General features: G+C 52.9%; 1 protein-coding gene across 5 annotated transcripts in view; it reads right to left on the bottom strand.

Annotated features, from left to right (window-relative positions):
* Window positions 1–1,337: 1,337 nt before the first annotated feature.
* Rab11fip3 (RAB11 family interacting protein 3 (class II)) overlaps window positions 1,338–17,709 on the bottom strand; it is a 45,729-nt gene continuing 29,357 nt past the window's right edge. For 4 of the 5 annotated variants that reach the window (XM_013011590.1, XM_013011589.1, XM_013011592.1 and 1 more), the window contains 9 exons: window positions 15,802–15,837; window positions 10,245–10,338; window positions 9,176–9,279; window positions 5,258–5,398; window positions 3,494–3,575; window positions 2,706–2,843; window positions 2,361–2,516; window positions 2,068–2,208; window positions 1,338–1,983 (listed from right to left, as the gene is read on the bottom strand). In XM_013011590.1, coding sequence (XP_012867044.1) covers window positions 1,870–1,983; window positions 2,068–2,208; window positions 2,361–2,516; window positions 2,706–2,843; window positions 3,494–3,575; window positions 5,258–5,398; window positions 9,176–9,279; window positions 10,245–10,338; window positions 15,802–15,837 — 1,006 coding nt within the window. In that variant the 3' untranslated portion in view covers window positions 1,338–1,869. The remainder of the gene's footprint in view (window positions 1,984–2,067; window positions 2,209–2,360; window positions 2,517–2,705; window positions 2,844–3,493; window positions 3,576–5,257; window positions 5,399–9,175; window positions 9,280–10,244; window positions 10,339–15,801; window positions 15,838–17,709) is intronic. The other variant, XM_013011593.1, reaches the window with a different exon arrangement.

The following is a 17,709-nucleotide window of genomic DNA, read 5'->3' on the forward strand; positions in this document are numbered from 1 at the left end:
GCCAACTCTAATCACGGTCTCCTGTGGTTCAAGCTCAGACAAGCGTGCTGTCACCCTGCCTCACGGCCACCCCATCCCACGCACAGCCCCTGTGGAGGAAGGACCCGGCCTCCTTGTGCAGTAACAGCTTTAATGTATGGTGGCCGACACATCATCAGGCCTCTGCCAGCCTCCCGCCCTCCTGCCCCCAGCGCCCCTCCTAGGGATCTGAGGCAGGTGTGCTGAGCAGGTTGGTGGTTGGTGTACCTTTTCAAAGCCCGTTTATGGTCAGCACTGCGGTGCACTCAGCAGGGACAGGCCGCAGCTCACGTCACAGGGTTGGGACGTCAGAGCGGGCCCGCTGGCCTCCCTCCCTGCCGTCCCCAGGGAGCTGAAGCAGGTGCGATGGGCAGGGTGGGGGCTGGTGTCTCCTGGAGACCCGTTTATGATCAGCACTGAGGACAGTCCGCAAGCACAGGCCACGAGGCCAGGATGTGGCACAGAGAGGCAGGGCTCCGGTATTTATATATTATACATATACATATATATATATATTTTTTCATGTGTATACACAGATAGTTTTCTCTCTGGAAAGTATTAAAAAAATTGATCAACCTTCAATCTATAAAAAATACCTACTCTACATGATAGAAAAATCTCTCCTCCAAGTTTACACTGATTTACACCCAAGGCTTTCCCCAAAATGTACAATACGCGGCAACACCTTAAACTGTAGTGTAGTGGGTGGGTGGGGGCAGTGGAGGGATGCAGGCAGCATGTGTGAGCACACGCACACGCACGCCTGTGTGCACACTCATGCTGGCGTGCACACACTCGCACACAGTGGACAGACAGTCTTTGTGGCGGGATTCCAGCCACCCTGGGGCACTGGGGCTGCCAGCCAGGGCCCAGGCCCAGGCAGGTCGAGCAGCTTGTGGGTGATGCCACTCTGGGGCAGTGCAGGGTAGGGTGGTAAGGGCTCCTCTGTCCCTTGTCTGTGTGCAGTCTCCCAGCCTGCCCTCCGACAAAATATACCCTTATGACTTAGTCAGACACCAAAAGGGAACCCTGGTTCCAGAGGCCTGAGAAGCGTGCCTTCACCCAGGGCAGTGATGGGCACTATGCACTATCGGGGTGCTAGGCTCTAGGCGGCCAGAGAAAGTCACATCTCTGCAAAGAAGCAGCACCTGCAACTAGAGGCAGAGGGGTCGGTATGTCCACCCATCCGGGAAGGGAGTTCTCAAGTCCTCTGCTCAGAGCAAAGGCTCCTGGCCTAGGGCCCCACGGGAGGGGCAGAACCTGAGGGAAGAGCAGCGAGGTTCACGCCATCCGAGTGACTGCAAGGCTCTGGGGCCTGAGCCACTCCCAGCCCGACTCACACGTGCCAGCCTTGCCTGCTGTCCTACCCGCACCGTCATCCCCCGTGAGGGCCCAGGACTCACATGCCAGGCGTGGGTGGCACCTGTCAGGATGCCTGAGTAGAAAGCTGCGGACTCTTCCCATAGGGCCGCATGGCGGGAAGAGGGTCTGCCACAGAGGAGACACAGGGTGGCTCACCCCAGCCTGAGACTGTCCCCGAGCCCACCACTGCTGAGAAGACACAGGTGATTGTGGGCTGGGTGACGGGGTGAGGGGCCCTGGCTCCCCGAAGGGCGGAGCCAGCAGCAGGCCCAGCCTCGCTCCTTGTCTGCTACCTGGGCTTCCCTTCCTGGCTTCTTACTACCCTCCACCTTCCGCAGCCCGTCTTCACATGCCCAGCCCGGCCTTGTGAGGGCCTGTCGGCCCCCGGCTCAGCCGGCTGTGGGGTCTGGCGGCCTTAGCTGGGAGTGGTGAGGCAGGGCCGCTCCAGTGTACTCATGGAGTCCTGGACCAGCCCAGGGCTCTGCTGTTCTACTTGACCTCCAGGATGGACGGGTTGGTCTCCATGATGGCCACGATGATCCTGTCGATGTAGTCCTGTAGGCGGAAGTTGATCTCTTCTTGCTTTTGGATTGCTTCCATGAGCTGTGTGAAAGCAGGGAGTCAAGATTGGGGAGAGCAAAGGGTTAGAACACAGAGCTCGGGGATGCAGGTGGTAGGGTGTGTTACCTCATCGCGGGAGACTGAGCTGATCTCTGCAGCCAGGGACTCAGAGAAGGCTGTGGAGAAGAGGCTCTTGGCGCCCTGGATGCTGAGGGTGATGACCTGTCCATTCAGCTCGTCATTCTGCTCCTTCAGGTTGCGGTTGTCCTGCAGGACACACATCGTCACATTGGGCCAGGGCCCCTGCTAGGGGCTGGCCTAGGGAAGGACTGGCCAAGGGAGACGGTCAGCTGAGGTCCCTTCCCATTCCAGCCTTCTGGAAGCTTCTGCCGGAGTGAGCACAAGGGGCTGAGCCATACCTGTTTGAGCCTTCGGACCTCCTGCTCCAGTTCACTCTCTCGGGCACGGCTGTTGTACTCCTGCAGACCCTGGCTACTGCTGCGGCCCCGTTTTTGCTCTGTCTCCAGCCTGAGGAGCTGCAAATGCTCTAGCTGCTTCCGGAGGTCCTCAATAAGCTATGAGGCAACCAGAGGACAGGCACCTGCCAGTCAGCCACCCACTGCTGCGAGACTATCACCTCACATTTCAGAATGCCACTGGTCTTGCCCAGTAGCCAAAAGAATGAAAGGCTCCTCAAGCCTTCCCTAGGTACCAGGCTTCATCTAACTGGGCAGGAACATGGGAGGAGCAGGTGCTCTGCTCACCTCCTGCGTTGCCTCCTTGTCTCTCTGGAACTGGTGCCTCTCATGGCTCAGCCTGTCCCCCATCTTCCTCTTGTTCTCTTGCTCTTCACTGAGCCGCAGTGTCAGCTCTTCAATCTCATCCAGCAACTTCTGCTTTTCCTGCAAAAGCAGACAGCAGTGTGGACACGTGGCCTTGCCTCCTGCAGTGTGTCTACTGGTACAAACACGGGGCTCAGGTAGCAGGGCTGTTCTGCCCTGTGGTCTAGGCACACATAGGCCATAAGGGCTGTTGTTTTTAGCAGGGAAGGAAAGAGTGTCCTTCGGGCAAGGCCTGACACCTATTACTTGTGGGTCGTTCTAGCCTGGCTCCTCTGATTCACATGAGCTGGAGCTCAGGTGGTCTCAGAACATGCTGGTTTTGAGGTGCCCAAGAGGCACTTGTAAAAGGAATGAAGAGAGGAGGTCTCTTAGCAAATGACTGGAGCGGGGAGCCCACAGCACTGCCTTTGCTTGCAGTGTTGGAGATCGGGGTTGCCAGTCTACCCTTCAGGAGCATGTTCCAGTGAATTCAGACAAATTGAGCTGATCCCATGGTGGGTCTCTGGACCCTGTGCATCCCAAGTCTGTGGGAGATCTGGAAACTGGGAAGGATCCAGTGCCACCAGCAGGACACACTGTTCTGCTCCAGAGGCCTGGAGCATGTCCTTGCTGCTACTTGGAATTTAGAGCAGAGGGTGGGGAACCCCTTGCGTGGCAGAGCTCTGCCCACTTCTGACAGCCCAACACACTGCGAGGGGTCAGCGGCTCACCTCCTCCAGACGCTCGATGGTGGCCTTCAGGCATGGCGTGCAGGACCGCAGCTCGCTGTTCTCCTCATCCAGCTGCTGCAGCCTGGGGCACAAAGAGGAGGCTCGGACCGAATTCCCAAAAAGGTGTCAAGATCTGGGGGAGCCCTGGCAGGAAGCTGCACTGTGACCTCCACTTGCTGTGGCCAAGGAAAGCCAAAGCCTTACAGAAAGCTTTGAGTAGCCGGGCGCTGGTGGCTCACGCCTGTAATCCTAGCTACTCTGGAGGCTGAGATCTGAGGATCGCGGTTCAAAGCCAGCCCGGGCAGGAGAGACCGTGGAGACTCCTATCTCCAATAAACCACCAGAAAACCGGAAGTGGCGCTGTAGCTCAAGTGGTAGAGCGCTCGCCTTGAGCTGAAGAGCTGAGGGACAGCGCCCAGGCCCAGAGTTCAAGCCCCAAGACCGACAAAAAAAAATAGAAAGCTTTGAGTGAGTGAGTGAGTGAGTCTGTGTGTGTGTGTGTGAGAGAGACAGAGACAGAGAGCTCAGAGCCTCTCACTCTCATTTGACTTTTTCTGCTGACATGCTACCAATTCCCACTTCCGGCCCTTTTCTGGTTAGAGATAAGAGTCTCATGGACTTTGCTCCCTGAGCTGGCTTCAAACTACAATCTTCAGATCTCAGCCTCCTGAGTAGCTAGGATTACAGGTGTGAGCCACCAGCACGCAGCTCTAGACCAACACTTTTCTGTTAACACCAGACAGATTTTAAGTTCGGTTTGGGCTTGGGAGTAACTTCAGGTTTATAGGGAAGTTGCAGGCTTTCCCAGGGTCCCTGCAGGCTCTCTGTGTTGCGCCGCACTCGGCGGGGAGACTCTACTAGACACACTCCATCTACGGAATCCACGGCACCAGCCTCACATCCCTTTGTTCCCCAGTCGTCCTTCCTGTGGGCTGGACAGTGCCAAGCGCCCTGGCCGTGTCCTCTGAAGAGATGGGGGTGGTAGGTTTGGGGAATTTCACCGAAGACCAGGGCCTTCTCACCATACTTACTCGACACCCAAAGGACTCCTACATCACCGGCTGAGTCCAGTCCCCAGGAGAGGGGACTCTATGCCACTCCTTAAAGGCAAGTCTGCACATTCCGTTGGCAGTTGCTCTGAGAGGTAGCCTTGAGCCTTCTCCCCATCTACCCACTGCTCATCTGGGCTACAAAGGCCCCTGGTTTTGCTCCTGACCACTTCACCTCCATATAAGGTGTACATTTCTGTTATCTGGCATCCCTTGCAGAGTGGCGTTAATGTACAAATGGCCACAACATCAGTTCCATGGAGCCCAAAAGGAATTCTGTAAATTCCTTAAAACAACTTTTTTTAAAAATTTTCTTTTTTAAATTTAGCATCTGGTTCTACTACCCATGCTGGCCTTGAGCTCCTCGGCGTGGGTGAACAGCTGAGGCCGCAGGCCCAGGCCGCTGCCTGGCTAAGGCTGCTGTGTCGGTGTGGAACACAGGACAGGCATCAGTTCAGGGACTTTTAGGAAAGGATTGGGGTTCTGGTCTTTACAAGTCCCCCCTTTGCCACAGCGGGGCTCCTTCCCAGGTTGTGGAGGACCTCCCTCACCTGCCTGGAGCCTCACCCGCCTGGCCTGCAGGACCTCCCTCACCCGCCTGGCCTGCAGGACCTCCCTCACCTGCCTGGAGCCTCACCCGCCTGGCCTGCAGGACCTCCCTCACCCGCCCGGCCTGCAGGACCTCCCTCACCCACCCGCCTGGAGCCTCACCCACCTGGCCTGCAGGTTCTCAATCTCGATGCTCTTCTCGCGCTCCATTTTGCACAAGAGCTCCTTCTGCTTCCGGGCCTCTTCCAGGACCATCTCGCTGGCTCTCAACTCCTGCTCCTTCAGCTGCTCCTCCAGGGCATTGGCTCTAAAGGCAAAGTAGGGCTCACATGAACAGGCCTGCAAGCCTACGTGGCGTCTTTCCCAGGTCCTGCACACGGACAGTGGAAGCTGCTCCTGGGGCTGTAACACATGGCTGGGTTGTCCGCACACACCGCCTCAGAGGGGCCCGAGCGCACTGGGTCCACGGGGTGCCACCCTCTGCAGGTAACGAAGGTGACAGCTGGCCACCAACCTTGCAGCATGCAGAGGCAAGTCTGGGTGTCAGCAATGGTGTGTTAAAAGTTATGGCAAAGCTTCTAGCCACATCCAGGCCGAATGTGGGGCCAGCTGCTGGGCACGTGGGAACACCTATGTCTAATGCTACCAAGAAATAAGAGCACCACACTGTGAGAGGAAGACAAAAGTAATTCTCAGAAACTAAAACTATGAGGGAGCTGGGTGCTGGTGGCTGTGATCCTAGCTACTCAGGAGGCTGAGATCTGAGGACCACGGCTCAAACTCAGAAAAAGCCGAAGTGGCGCTGCCACTCAGGCGGTAGAGCGCTAGCCTTGAGCACACGGAGGCTTAGGGGCAGCACCCAGGCTCTGAGTTCAAGCCCCAGGACCCGCACAAAATAATGAAACTATGAGGCTGCGGGTTAGGGGTGTGGCTCAGTGGTAAAGCCCTGGCTTAGCATGCACAGGACCACAGGAGCCTCCATCACAGCGGAGGTGACAGACACGTACCACAAGATCCAGATTATTCGTATTCAGATGAATGTGTGGGAGGGAGTCATAACTTTTTGTCTAGGATGGCCTCACCCTGAGACTTTCCAAAGGAGCTGGGCTTACAGACACAAGGCACCATACCTAGCAAAAGCTTTTAATTCAACAGAAGAGTTGGTGAGGGAAACTGAAGATTTATGTTTTATTTTTTGTCAGTTTTGGGGCTTGAACTCAGTGCTACTTGATTGTTTATGGCTGGTATGCTACCACTTGAGCCGCATTTCTAGTCCTGCTTTTTTCTTTTTTGGTAGTTAGTTGGAAATAAGAATCTTGTGAACTTTTCTATCTGGGCTGTCTGGCTAAGACCTGAGAACAGGGACAAAAAGTCAAAATCAGAAATTAGGAAAATGAAATGGGAGGGAAGTTTTAGAAGGTTTATTATGATCAAAAGAATTAAAGAGAGATTGAGTAGAGAGACCAAAAGGTTCTAAAACTAGAGAGGTAAGTTTCCTAGCGTTATAGGCTAAACTCCAAGCGCTAATCATAGAAAACAGTGAGCCTCAACTCACCACATCTAGGATGGGAAAGAACCAGCAGTGCAGGCTTCTGCACACAGAACAGATCAGCTAGCATCGGAGCACATCTCTAACCCCCAGGAGCCTTAGTTCTAACCTGGCACACTGAGCCCTACTAAGCCAGCACCTGCAGGCAGGATAGAGTGGGAATGAACACATCTTTTTGTGTGTGTGTGGGGGTCGTGGGGCCTGAACTCTGGGCTGGGCGCTGTCCCTGTGCTCTTCAGCTCAAGGTGAGCGCTCCACTGCTTGAGCCACAGCGCCACTTGGATGAGCACATATTTAGACATGCAGAGCTCCTACGCACCCTTTTCCAGCATCTCTCAGGGCTGTCCCCTCTGAAAATGAGTACACAGAAAAGGAAAGTACAGGTTTATAAAGAAAATGGGTATGCTACCCAAGAGCAAGCAAGCTCACAGTTCTGAGCTGATGGAAAGGGAAGGTCATGCGAAAGGCAAGAGAGCAGCTGCCTCCGAGTGGACTTGTGTGCAGACATGGGAACGAGGAAAGGCTGCACAAGCCCAATGCCCAGGAAGCAAGGCAGCACTTCATGACAAGAGTCCTGGAGAGTGAGCAGCGCTGCACCTGGGCTGGCCTCTCTCAGGAGAACCTGTGGCGTGCTGGAGGGATACCACCTATTTTGGCTGTCTTGAATGTTGGCCTCACGCATGGTCAGGATGACCTAGCTGTAATCCAAACACTAAGGTCACGGACGAGGAAGCGGGGTCGCAAAGGGACAGAACCCTGGCCTGAGGCAACACCGTGTGAGAGCAGGACTTCAGTGGTCTGCCGGAGGGTCTAGTAAGGACATGGGTTCAGAGGACAGAGTCCTGCTTGTGATTCTACACGGGCCTCCTAGACCAACCCCCCTCCTCTGTGGTACCCTGTGGTACCCGGCTCCTCCATGAGAACTAATGTCCCTGCCCAGCTAGTCTCAGCCTGCATAAGAAACATGGGGGCAAATGTAATAAGCCTTGTTTGAGCACTCCAAAATGCAGCATTTCAAGGACCCTAGAGCAGGAGTGGGCGCAGCCCTACACAAACACAGTCCCACACTCTGTGTCCTCCTCAAAGCCTGTCCAGTGATGACATCTCACCAACCTATTACCTTCCTTAGTTTTCTGCCACGAAGCCAATCCCATAGGCTGCAGTGCTCAGGGTGGGCTGTGACCCTGTGAATCAGGGTGGCCTATATGTCTGCCAATACCGCCTTCACTTGTTTCTCTAACCCAGGGCTCTGCCCTCTGCCCCAAAGCCCCTACTGCTTTCTCTGAAGCCCTGGGCCAGGACTCACCTAACCTCCCCATGCCCATTTCCTTATCTGTCAAACAGCAGCATCTGCCTGCCAGGGTGAGAGCAAGGGTGAATGAGATGGTACAAGTGGGACTGTCTCGGAGCAAAGCCTCGCCCAAGAAGTAGTGCCACGGCCAGATACTTCCTCAGGGTGGGTTCTCACAAACAGGCCAACAGTCAGAGGTCTCTAATAGTTACTGCTGGGTGTAGGTGAACCCTAGGCTAGTCCTTCAGGACTCCCAAGCTCTTCTGAAAATCAACTTGGAGAAGCTCTGGATGCACCCACCGTCCAATGAGGAATAATAACGTGTGTAGAAGTCTGTTTTAAACTCAGGACGCATGCTGAGTCAAACCCCCACACTGTCTGTCTTTTTTTTTTTTTGGTCCGGACATGGGGCCTGAACTGGGCCTGGGCGCTGTCCCTCAGCTCTTCAGCTCAAGGCTAGGCACCCTACCACTTGAGCCACAGCGCCACTTCTGGCTTTTTTTCTTTTTGCTTATGTGGTGCTGAGGAATCGAACCCAGGGCCTCAGGCATGCAAGGCAAGCGCTTTACCACTGAGCCACCTTCCCAGCCCACGCCTGTCTTATTTTTATTTTTTGGTCCATGCTGGTGTTTAAGCTCAGGGCCTCTCATTCACTCTTGTTGTTTGCTTGGCTGGTATCACTTTCTCTTTTTCTTTTTTTGCCAGTGCTGGGGCTTGAACTCTGAGCCTGGGCACGGTTCCTGAGCATCTTTTGCTCAAGGCTAACACTCTACCACTTGAGCCACAGCACCACTTCTGGATTTTCTGTGAATGTGGTATTGAGGAATGGAACCCAGGGCTTCACGCAAGGTAGACAAGCGCTCTACCACTACGCTGCATTCCCAGTTGTCTGCTGTGACTTGAGCCATGCTTCCAGCCCTGCTTTTTGCTGTTAACTTTGTAGACAGGGTCTCAAAAACTTCTGCCTGGGCTGGCCTCAAATCATGATGTCCCAGATCTCAGCCTCCTGAGAGCCACGGGCACCCACCACCACCACCCTGGCATTTGTGCTTCAACGGCTCTCAGCCTATCACAGCGTCTGTGCTTCAACGGCTCTCAGCCTATCACAGCGTCTGTGCTTCAACGGCTCTCAGTCTATCACAGCGTCTGTGCTTCAACGGCTCTCAGTCTATCACAGCGTCTGTGCTTCAACGGCTCTCAGCCTATCACAACGTCTGTTCAAGGTGGCTAAGACGCCTACTCACCTGTGCACTAGCTGGAGGTTCTCCTGCCTCAGCCGGCCGTGTTGCTCCCCAGCAGCCACGCTGTCCTTCTCCAGCTCTGACACCCTCCTCTCCAAGAAGACAACCTCAATAATGAGAGGATGGCTTAAGAAGTAAGTACAGAGAGACAGAAGGGTCCACACCCTACCCCACCCCCGAGAACCCTGCTCAGCAACTATTCTGTAATCACACTGCAGTCACAAGGGTGAACACCAAGGGGCCTCCGAGCTGGTGGGGATCAGGAGCACCTTCTGACTGGTACATGGCCCACTGTGGGTCAGCACTGCCACCTATAAGAGCCCTACTCTGCTGGACAAAATACATAGAGGAGGCCCAGGAGGGACAAAAACCTCAAGTTTTAGCTCCTCCCTCCCTCAGGAACTCTCAGCATGGGAGACAAATACCTGTATAGGAAGAAGGGAAGAAGAGAAAGGACTTTTCTCTAGTCTGCAGAATGCCAGATGCCACAGAGAAGGGGCTTGCCACAGAGGGAGGGTGGGTACACCCCCTCCACGGCTCAGGCTGCCCCTGGGGAGTGGTGTGACTTGAGCTAAGTCCCCAGGAATACAGCCATTCCTGATGTTGTGGCTCTGTGCCATTTACAGCCAAGCGGCCTGGCTGCTCTCCAATCCCCAGGTACCCTGGTCTTGCCTCCATTGGCCCTGGGCAGATGAGTCTCCGTTATCCCCTTGATGCTGCCATCCTGAATGGACTCAAAGTGCACACAGGCAGCCAGTCATGCCGGAGATGGGGCACCAGGTTCTGTGGACCCCACTGCTCCGGCCCCTTTCTTTTGGCTGGCTCTGCCCAGGTGCCACAGAGCCACTGGACCCCTTACAGACCTCACTGAGGAATATCAGGCTGACCCAGAAGAGCTAACCAGCAACTGATGACGCCCTGGCTATCTGAGCTGTCCTGACAGCTTCTCAAGGCCAGGGCAAGGCCAAGTGTCCCCAATGGCTGGCAAGCGTCTCAGAGAAACCACAGGTTCTCAGATGCCAGCAACATTCCCAACACACAGGGTCCTCGGCTCCCATTTCCCATAGCTTACCTTGTCAGCAATGTCTTCCTCTAGGCCCTCTGCGGGATCTGGGGGAGGGTCCTCCAGGGCCTCCATAGTCAGAGCCCCCGACTGGTGCAGGTACCTATGGAAGAGAGTCCACAGCAGGGGAAAGAATGGGAAAAACCAAAGGACAAGCTCTTCTAATGCCAGCACTTCCAAATCCTCCTCAAAAGTGGTTTGCATTATGACAGGGCAGAGGCCTCTACTCCTGGCTGGGGGGGCGGGGAGTCTCCTGAGCAAAGCATTGAACGAGAGGTTCTGCAGGTAAGCTGCCTTTACCAAGGGGCTGGAAGTGAGCAGGCTGCACTCTGGTCAGAGTCCTCCCATTGTTCTTTGGACCCTAACAGTACGACCTCCCTCCCCGTCAGCTAATGGGAGAAAGGTACTTTGTACTTGGGCACAATAAAATACATCATTCCTCAACATGATAGAGGCCCATCAAACATTAATTCAAGATTTTGACTCCTGTACAGGACACCTATAAAGATTCATTTTAAACACACACACACACACATAAAATTTATCTGTTTGTTTATTGGTCATGGGGCTTGAACTCTGGGCCTGGGCACTGTCCCTCAGCTCTTCGGCTCAGGACGAGCGCTCTGCCACTTGAGCCACAGCGCCACTTCCGATTTTCTGGTGGTTTATTGGAGATGAATCTCATGGACTTTTCTGCCCGGGCTGGCTTTGAACCCTAATCCTCGGATCTCAGCCTGAGTAGCTAGGATGACAGGCGTGAGCCACCAGTGTCTGGCTTACTTTTTTATTTTTTGAATGAGAGTCTAGCGCATAGCCCAGGGTGGCCTCAAACTCCTACCTCACTCCTCCTCAGCCACCTGAGGGCTGGAAGAATAGGCATTTATCACTTTGTTGACAAGTGCACTCTTGGGCTGTGACAGTTTTGGGTCCTAAGAGAAGCCATGGGCCCTAGAAGCCCAAGATGCACATGTCCTCTACAGCAACAATATCAGTAGACAGGATTTTGATCTACCCAGGTCAAGATGGAATCCTGACCCTGTAGTCCTGCATAATTCTAAGTATTCCACTGGGTAGGGGCTACTTCCCAGCTGCTGATGTCTTGGTTCAGTGCCCAAACTAACCTCCTCATGATGTTATGGTGTCTAAAGTCCTTATGGATGTGTACGGACATACAAATAACAGCAAAGCTTGCATCTTATGGTCTTCTCATGCCCTGGAAACTCCAATACTAACCCAGGCCCCAAACCTGACAGTCTGAGTCCAGAGTCGTGTGACCCTCAAAAAGCTCTAGCCCTCTCCGCCTTCCTCTTCCTCTCCCTCAGCAGGGAACTTCCGGCAGCCAGTATGAGGCTGAAATAAGAGGATGTTTGTAGACAGTTTTGCTAAGGATGAAGCCCAGTAAAAGAATTCAACTAACTGCTAGTGATAACTACATGAAAACGTCTACCTCCTTAGTGACTAGAAAGGAAAGGTGGCACCTTTGTTCCTAGAGCCACAAACCTGTATGTGCATACTTGATAGGGGCACCCAGAGTTCCTGGACCTACTTTGGGTTCCTCAGACTCTTGAAAGGGTGCTTGCTGATGGACACTGTGTTGGCCAGTCATCGCTCCGTGCCTCCCAGGACAATCAACTCAATGTGACACCACTCTCAGGCAGGGAGCTGCCTACCTCAGACGCAGAGACCATAGGACAGGGAGAGCACACTGTCCCCAACCACTCAGCATGGTTGCCTAGCAGAAGTGCTTTTTTGTTTTTTTAACCCATGAGGAAAGGAGAATTCTTCACTTATCCTTCCCTAGTGAGGAGAGCAACAGGAAAAGGGGTTGTGGGAGGCAGGTAAAGGCTGGCAGAAGGATAATGAGGTGCTGGAACTCTAAGACCAATCTTTTCCTATGGAGCGTAGCCAATGGCCCTGCTGGGGTCCAACCGGACCTGATCCGTCAGGTGCCTCACGGAGAGCGCCAGTCCATCTCTACAGACAGTAAGGGAACGGTCAGGTCAGGGAAGACACATGTCGGCCAGAGACACAGCTGGCACTGTGAAGGCATCACCTCCGCCACAACGCACCGACAAAGAGGTGAGCGCTTCTGCAAAGCGGGCTGTGGAAAAGCTGCTTTGTGTTTCCCAAGAATTCTGGGGCTCTCCCCAGACTTCCCAGAAGGGAAAACCTTGGACAGATTAAAATCTGCACACATGTTTAAATGCATTTATGTTCTGCAGGTACACTACAGAATACGCTTCTGCTCTTTAAATATCACTGTGAATACCCACAAGTTGGGCCTATTTATACCAGAGGTCTGTAAAGGGAAAGGAAGAGTAGTTTAAAAGATGTAGTTTGCCAGGCACCGGAGGCTCACGCCTGTAATCCTAGCTACTCAGGAGGCTGAGATCTGAGGATCATGGTTCAAAGCCAGCAGGGGCAGAAAAGTTCATGAGACTCTTATCTCCAATAAACCACTAGAAAACCGGAAGTGGCGCTGTGGCTCAAGCGGAACAGCGCGCTTGCCTTGAGCTGAAGAGTGCAGAGACAGCGCCCAGGCCCAGAGTTCAAGCCCCATGACCGACAAAAAAAAAAAAAATGTAGCTCTTTACCACCCAGATTTGCAGAGCCATGAAGCTCCTCTCCTCTTAGCAGTGCATCTCTAGACACAAAGCCGGCCTGGGCCCGAGGCTGGGGGCTGGCAGGAGATGGCTGGGCTGGGTTCTTACCTTTCTCATTCCTACCAGTAGCCATGTGTTTGAGGCAGAAGGCTTTGATATAGTGAGCAGCACAGCAGGCTGTACCATTCTGACCCTGACTTTGGTCCCAGTGTGACCCTGGCTTCTGCCCCCTCTAGACATCAGCCCTTGAGCAGGCCGTAAGAGCTGCAGGACAAGCAGACCAGGCATGTCAGATCTGTGGGGAAAGACCCACAGAAATGGACAAAACCAGACTCATGATGATCTTTACGATTATATTTATGGTCTTTTTTTTGGGGGGGTCGGTAGTGGGGCTTGAACTCTGGGCCTGGGTGCTGTCCCTGTGCTGTTCAGTTCAAGGCAAGTGTTCTTATCACTTGAGCCACAGCGCCACTTCTGGTTTTCTGAGTGGTTTATTGGAGATAAGAGTCTCATGGACTTTCCCCTGCCGGGCCTGGCTTTGAACTACGACCCTCAGATCTCAGCCTCTAGCATGAGCCACATGCATCTGGCTTGTATTTATGGTCTTTAGGGATAAAGAAAACATCTGAAAAGCTTCTACAGTGAGAAGAAGTCACAAAGAAACAAAAATTAGGACACAGTAATTTAAGCCTCTTAGCAACAATCCTAGACCAGAAACAACAGCAAGGCATTCTTACTCCAGAGCAAAGAGCACAAGCAAAGCCCTGCCAGTGTATGGGCATCCAAGGAGCAGCTTGAATCAGCTGTCCCAGAAGCAGAGAGAGGTTAGGAGATCAAGGTTCAAGACCAGCCCAGTAAAAAGTGATATCCCCACCAGGCTGCGGTGGCTCACACCTGTAATCCCAGCTACTCAGGAGGCTGAGATCTGAGGATCCCTATTCAAAGCCAGCCTGGGCAGAAAAGTCCCTGAGACTCTTATCTCCAATTAACCATTCAAAAACCAGATATAGACCTGTGGCTCCAAGTGGCAGGGCATTAGCCTTGAGTAAAAGAGCTCAGAGACAGTGCCCAGGCTCTGAGTTCAAACTCCACAAAAGGAAAAGAAAAAAAAAGTGACATCCCCATAGCAGCAGCAGCAGCAGCCACTTCTAATCCCAGTTACTAGGAGGCAGAAGTAGGAGACTCATTTGTCCATGCCACCCTAGACAAAAATGTGAGAACCTATCCAAAAATAACTAAAGCAAAAAAGGGCTAAGGACATGGCCCAAATGGTAAAGCACCTGATTAGCTGATTGGCAAGCATAGGAGTCTAAGTTAAAAACCCAGCACTAGCCGGGCGCTGGTGGCGCATGCCTGTAATCCTAGCTACTCAGGAGGCTGAGATCCGAGGATCGGGGTTCAACGTCAGCCCGGGCAGGAAAGACTGTGAAACTCCTATCTCCAATAAAACACCATAAAACCAGAAGTGGCGCTGTGGCTCAAGTGGTAGAGCGCTCGCCTTGAGCTGAAGAGTGCAGGGACAGCGCCCAGGCCCAGAGTTCAGGCCCCACAACTGCCAGGTGCTGGTGGCTCATGCCTGTAATCCTACTCAGGAGGCTGAGATCTGAGGATAATGGTTCAAAGCCAGCCCAGGCAGGAAAGTCTGTGAAACTCTCCAATAAACTATTAGAAAACTGGAAGTGGTGGAGCACTAGCCTTACGCTGAAGAGCTGAGGGACAGCGCCCACAGCCCAGAGTTCAGGCCCCACGACCAGCAACAACAAAAAAACAAAACCAGTACAAAAGAAAAAAAATCACTCACAAGGTCTCAGGAGTTATCAACTGGTACCTCTTTACTCAAGAATCTACAGAAGATGTGCTGTGCAAATAATGTGAAGGAATAAATAGGGCAAAACCTGAAAGAAGGCAGAGATTCAACCTTGAAACAAATAGAGGAACTTGCAGGTACTGGGGAGACCCGTCCAAGACCACAGCCACCAAGATGGGGGGTATCCTACAAGGGGGTGAGCGGGGGTGGGAGGGAATGGTTCCTGGGGGAATCTTGGGGCCCGACAGAGGCCTGGGCAGCACTGACTCCAGCAGTAGCTTGGGGAAACACTCCAGCATTTTACAGATCCTGAACGCTGACTTCAATGAAGACTCCACTGGACAGCCCGAGTGCCCTCACCTTCAACCAAAACCCAACAAATAGCTTTAGGACCTCACGTCACCTCCGCAGAACACAAACAGGCTGGGCAGCAACACAAGACTGACTGGGCTGAGAGGTCAGCCCCTCACTTGGGTGTACCTTATGCACCTGGCTGACAGCAGATACAGGGGATGCAGCACGCACAGGAAATATGTAGTACTAGAAGGTATCAAATCTGCCCTAGAAACCCCTCCCATAACCCAATCCTTCAAGTGAGTTTCCATCCCAAACCAGGTACCTTTTTTTTTTTTTTTTTTTCAGTCATAGGACCTGAACTCTGGGCCTGGGCGCGTTCCCTCAGCTCTGCAGCTCAAGGCTAGCACTCTACCACTTGAGCCACAGCGCCACTTCTGGCTTTTTTCTTTTTGCTTATGTGGTGCTGAGGAATCAAACCCAGGGCCTCATGCATGCAAGGCAAGAGCTCTACCACTGAGCCACCTTCCCAGCCCCTAAGAGAGATATTTCTAAAATGTTTTTCTTTTAGGGCTTGAACTCAAGGACTAGGTGCTGTCCCTGCTTTTGTGCTCAGGTCAGTGCTCTACCACTTGAGCCACAGCTTCTTGCTAGGCTTTTTGGTGGTTAACTGAAGCAAACAGTCTCATGGATTTTCCTGCCCGGGCTGGCTTCACACTGTGATTCTCAGATCTATCTTCTGAGTTGCTAGGATTATAGGTGTGAGTTACCAATACCCAGCTAAAATGTTTATTTCGTTTTTAAAGTATAGCTGTCAATATCATCCAGAACATTCAGTAAAAAAAGTCGTGGCTCTGCCTACCTTGCCACCTTCCTGCTGGAGAGCCGCTTGGCTGGGCTGTGCAAAAACCAAACAAACAGGAAAATCGTGTCAGGGAGCAGAGAGAAGGGCAGGAGGAAACAGGAAGCGCAGGCTGAGGAGACAGCGGATTTAAGCATGCAGTCCCCTGACCCAGGCAGGGCTCAGGCACAGAACACACACTCAGCAAGACAGAATTCCAGACTGAAGGTCAGGGCTGGGCCCCAAGCCTCCACGTATCATCAGCCATTATCTCATAACAAATGGTTCTCAAGCTACCCCATGGCCCACCCATACTTGGCCATCAAAGGCTTCCAGTGAAACAAGACACAGGCCTGCCTGTGACAGGAGAACCTGTCATGGTTGGCCCCAACACTTCATACTCAAAACACCTATGGGACAAGGGGTTCAAGAAACCATTCCTGACGTCAGTCCAACAACACATACATGCTGTCCATCTAGTTTAGCCAAATGCACCTCTTGTTTCTGGATCCCAGAGTATCACCTCCCTACTGAACCAGCAGAAGTCTGGCTTATCTCTGAGCACTGGAACCATGCCTCACCAGCCTCCCGATCTCTTTTGAGAGCCAAATCTACCTGCTGGGTTGTAGGCTGCGCCAGTCTTGGGTTCAATACCTGTGGCCTTGGGTCAAATTCTTAATATTGGCTCTGGGGAAATCCATTGGCACCAGGGACTCATTTTCTGTTGCAATGTTACGATGTACCAGTAGAGGGCACTGGAGTGACGATGCAACCCTTTTAGCCCACTGGGATCAGCTCTGCCGATGCCCAGCAGTTCAGGAGACAGGAACACTGAGATTGGCAGCCCAAATAAAGCCTTCTACCAAGTTGTACATGGTAGACCGCAATCCTGAGAGCACAGCAGGTTTGATGTCTTTGCCACTCAGTTTCTCATGGTTTTCCAGGTCTGTAGATGCAGATATTGATCGCATTTCCTAAACAATGCGTGAGGGCAGACTGCAGTGTATCTGTCAGCCTCTGCATGGGTGTATCTCTGGGTAGAAAAGACTTCAGTTCCTATAAAATTAATTGTTTCCTTGGGCTGGGAAGGTGGCTCAGTGGTAGAGCGCTTGCCTTGCATGCCTGAGGACCTGGGTTCGATTCCTTAGCACCACATAAGCAGAAAAAGCTGGAAGTGGCACTATGGCTCAAGTGGTAGAGCGCTAGCCTTGAGCTGAAGAGCCAAGGGACAGCACCCAGGCTGAGTTCAGGCCCCCACAACCGGCAAAAAAAAAAAAAAAATTAATTGTTTCCACGGAGATTCTCAAGCATCTGCAGACACAGCCCACTAGACATGACTCCAAAGACTCCAGGGAAGGTCTAGACTAAGCCCCTTTATCATACATAGTGTGGCCATGGAGCTACTGTGAAGTGATCCATGTAGACCAGGACACAGGACTCACACTCCTGTTCCTCATGTGGCCTCACAGTCTGCCCACTTGAGCAGAGCCTCGTAGGGTGAAAAGACCCCAGGGGGCTTGCTGCTTGTGCTAAGCCACACCACCACCCCACAAGGCCAGGCTCATGTGGAGGCAGGTTCTCAGCAGGGCAAGAGATTACCATCTCCATGTCAAAATCTTTGGAGAGAGCCGAGGGACAGTCCAGGCCCCACGACTGACCAAAAAAAAAAAAGTGTTTGGAGAGCAAGAGGTGAGACACGTTTCTTCTTTTATAACAGGCTGCACTCCAACAAAGGAGCACATAGTTCCTCGCTTGCCCAGAACAGCACACAAAATGCCTAGCTGAACATGTAACAGGAAAACAGGCTTCTCTAAAATGCAAGTCAGGCTGGGCACTGGTGGCTCACGCCTGTAATCCTAGCTACTCAGGAGGCTGAGATCTGAGGATCACAGTTCAAAGCCAACCCGGGCAGGAAAGTCCGTGAGACTC

The sequence above is a fragment of the Dipodomys ordii genome, unplaced genomic scaffold, assembly GCF_000151885.1.
Source record: "Dipodomys ordii isolate 6190 unplaced genomic scaffold, Dord_2.0 Scaffold14, whole genome shotgun sequence".
Classification (NCBI taxonomy): Eukaryota; Metazoa; Chordata; class Mammalia; order Rodentia; family Heteromyidae; genus Dipodomys; species Dipodomys ordii.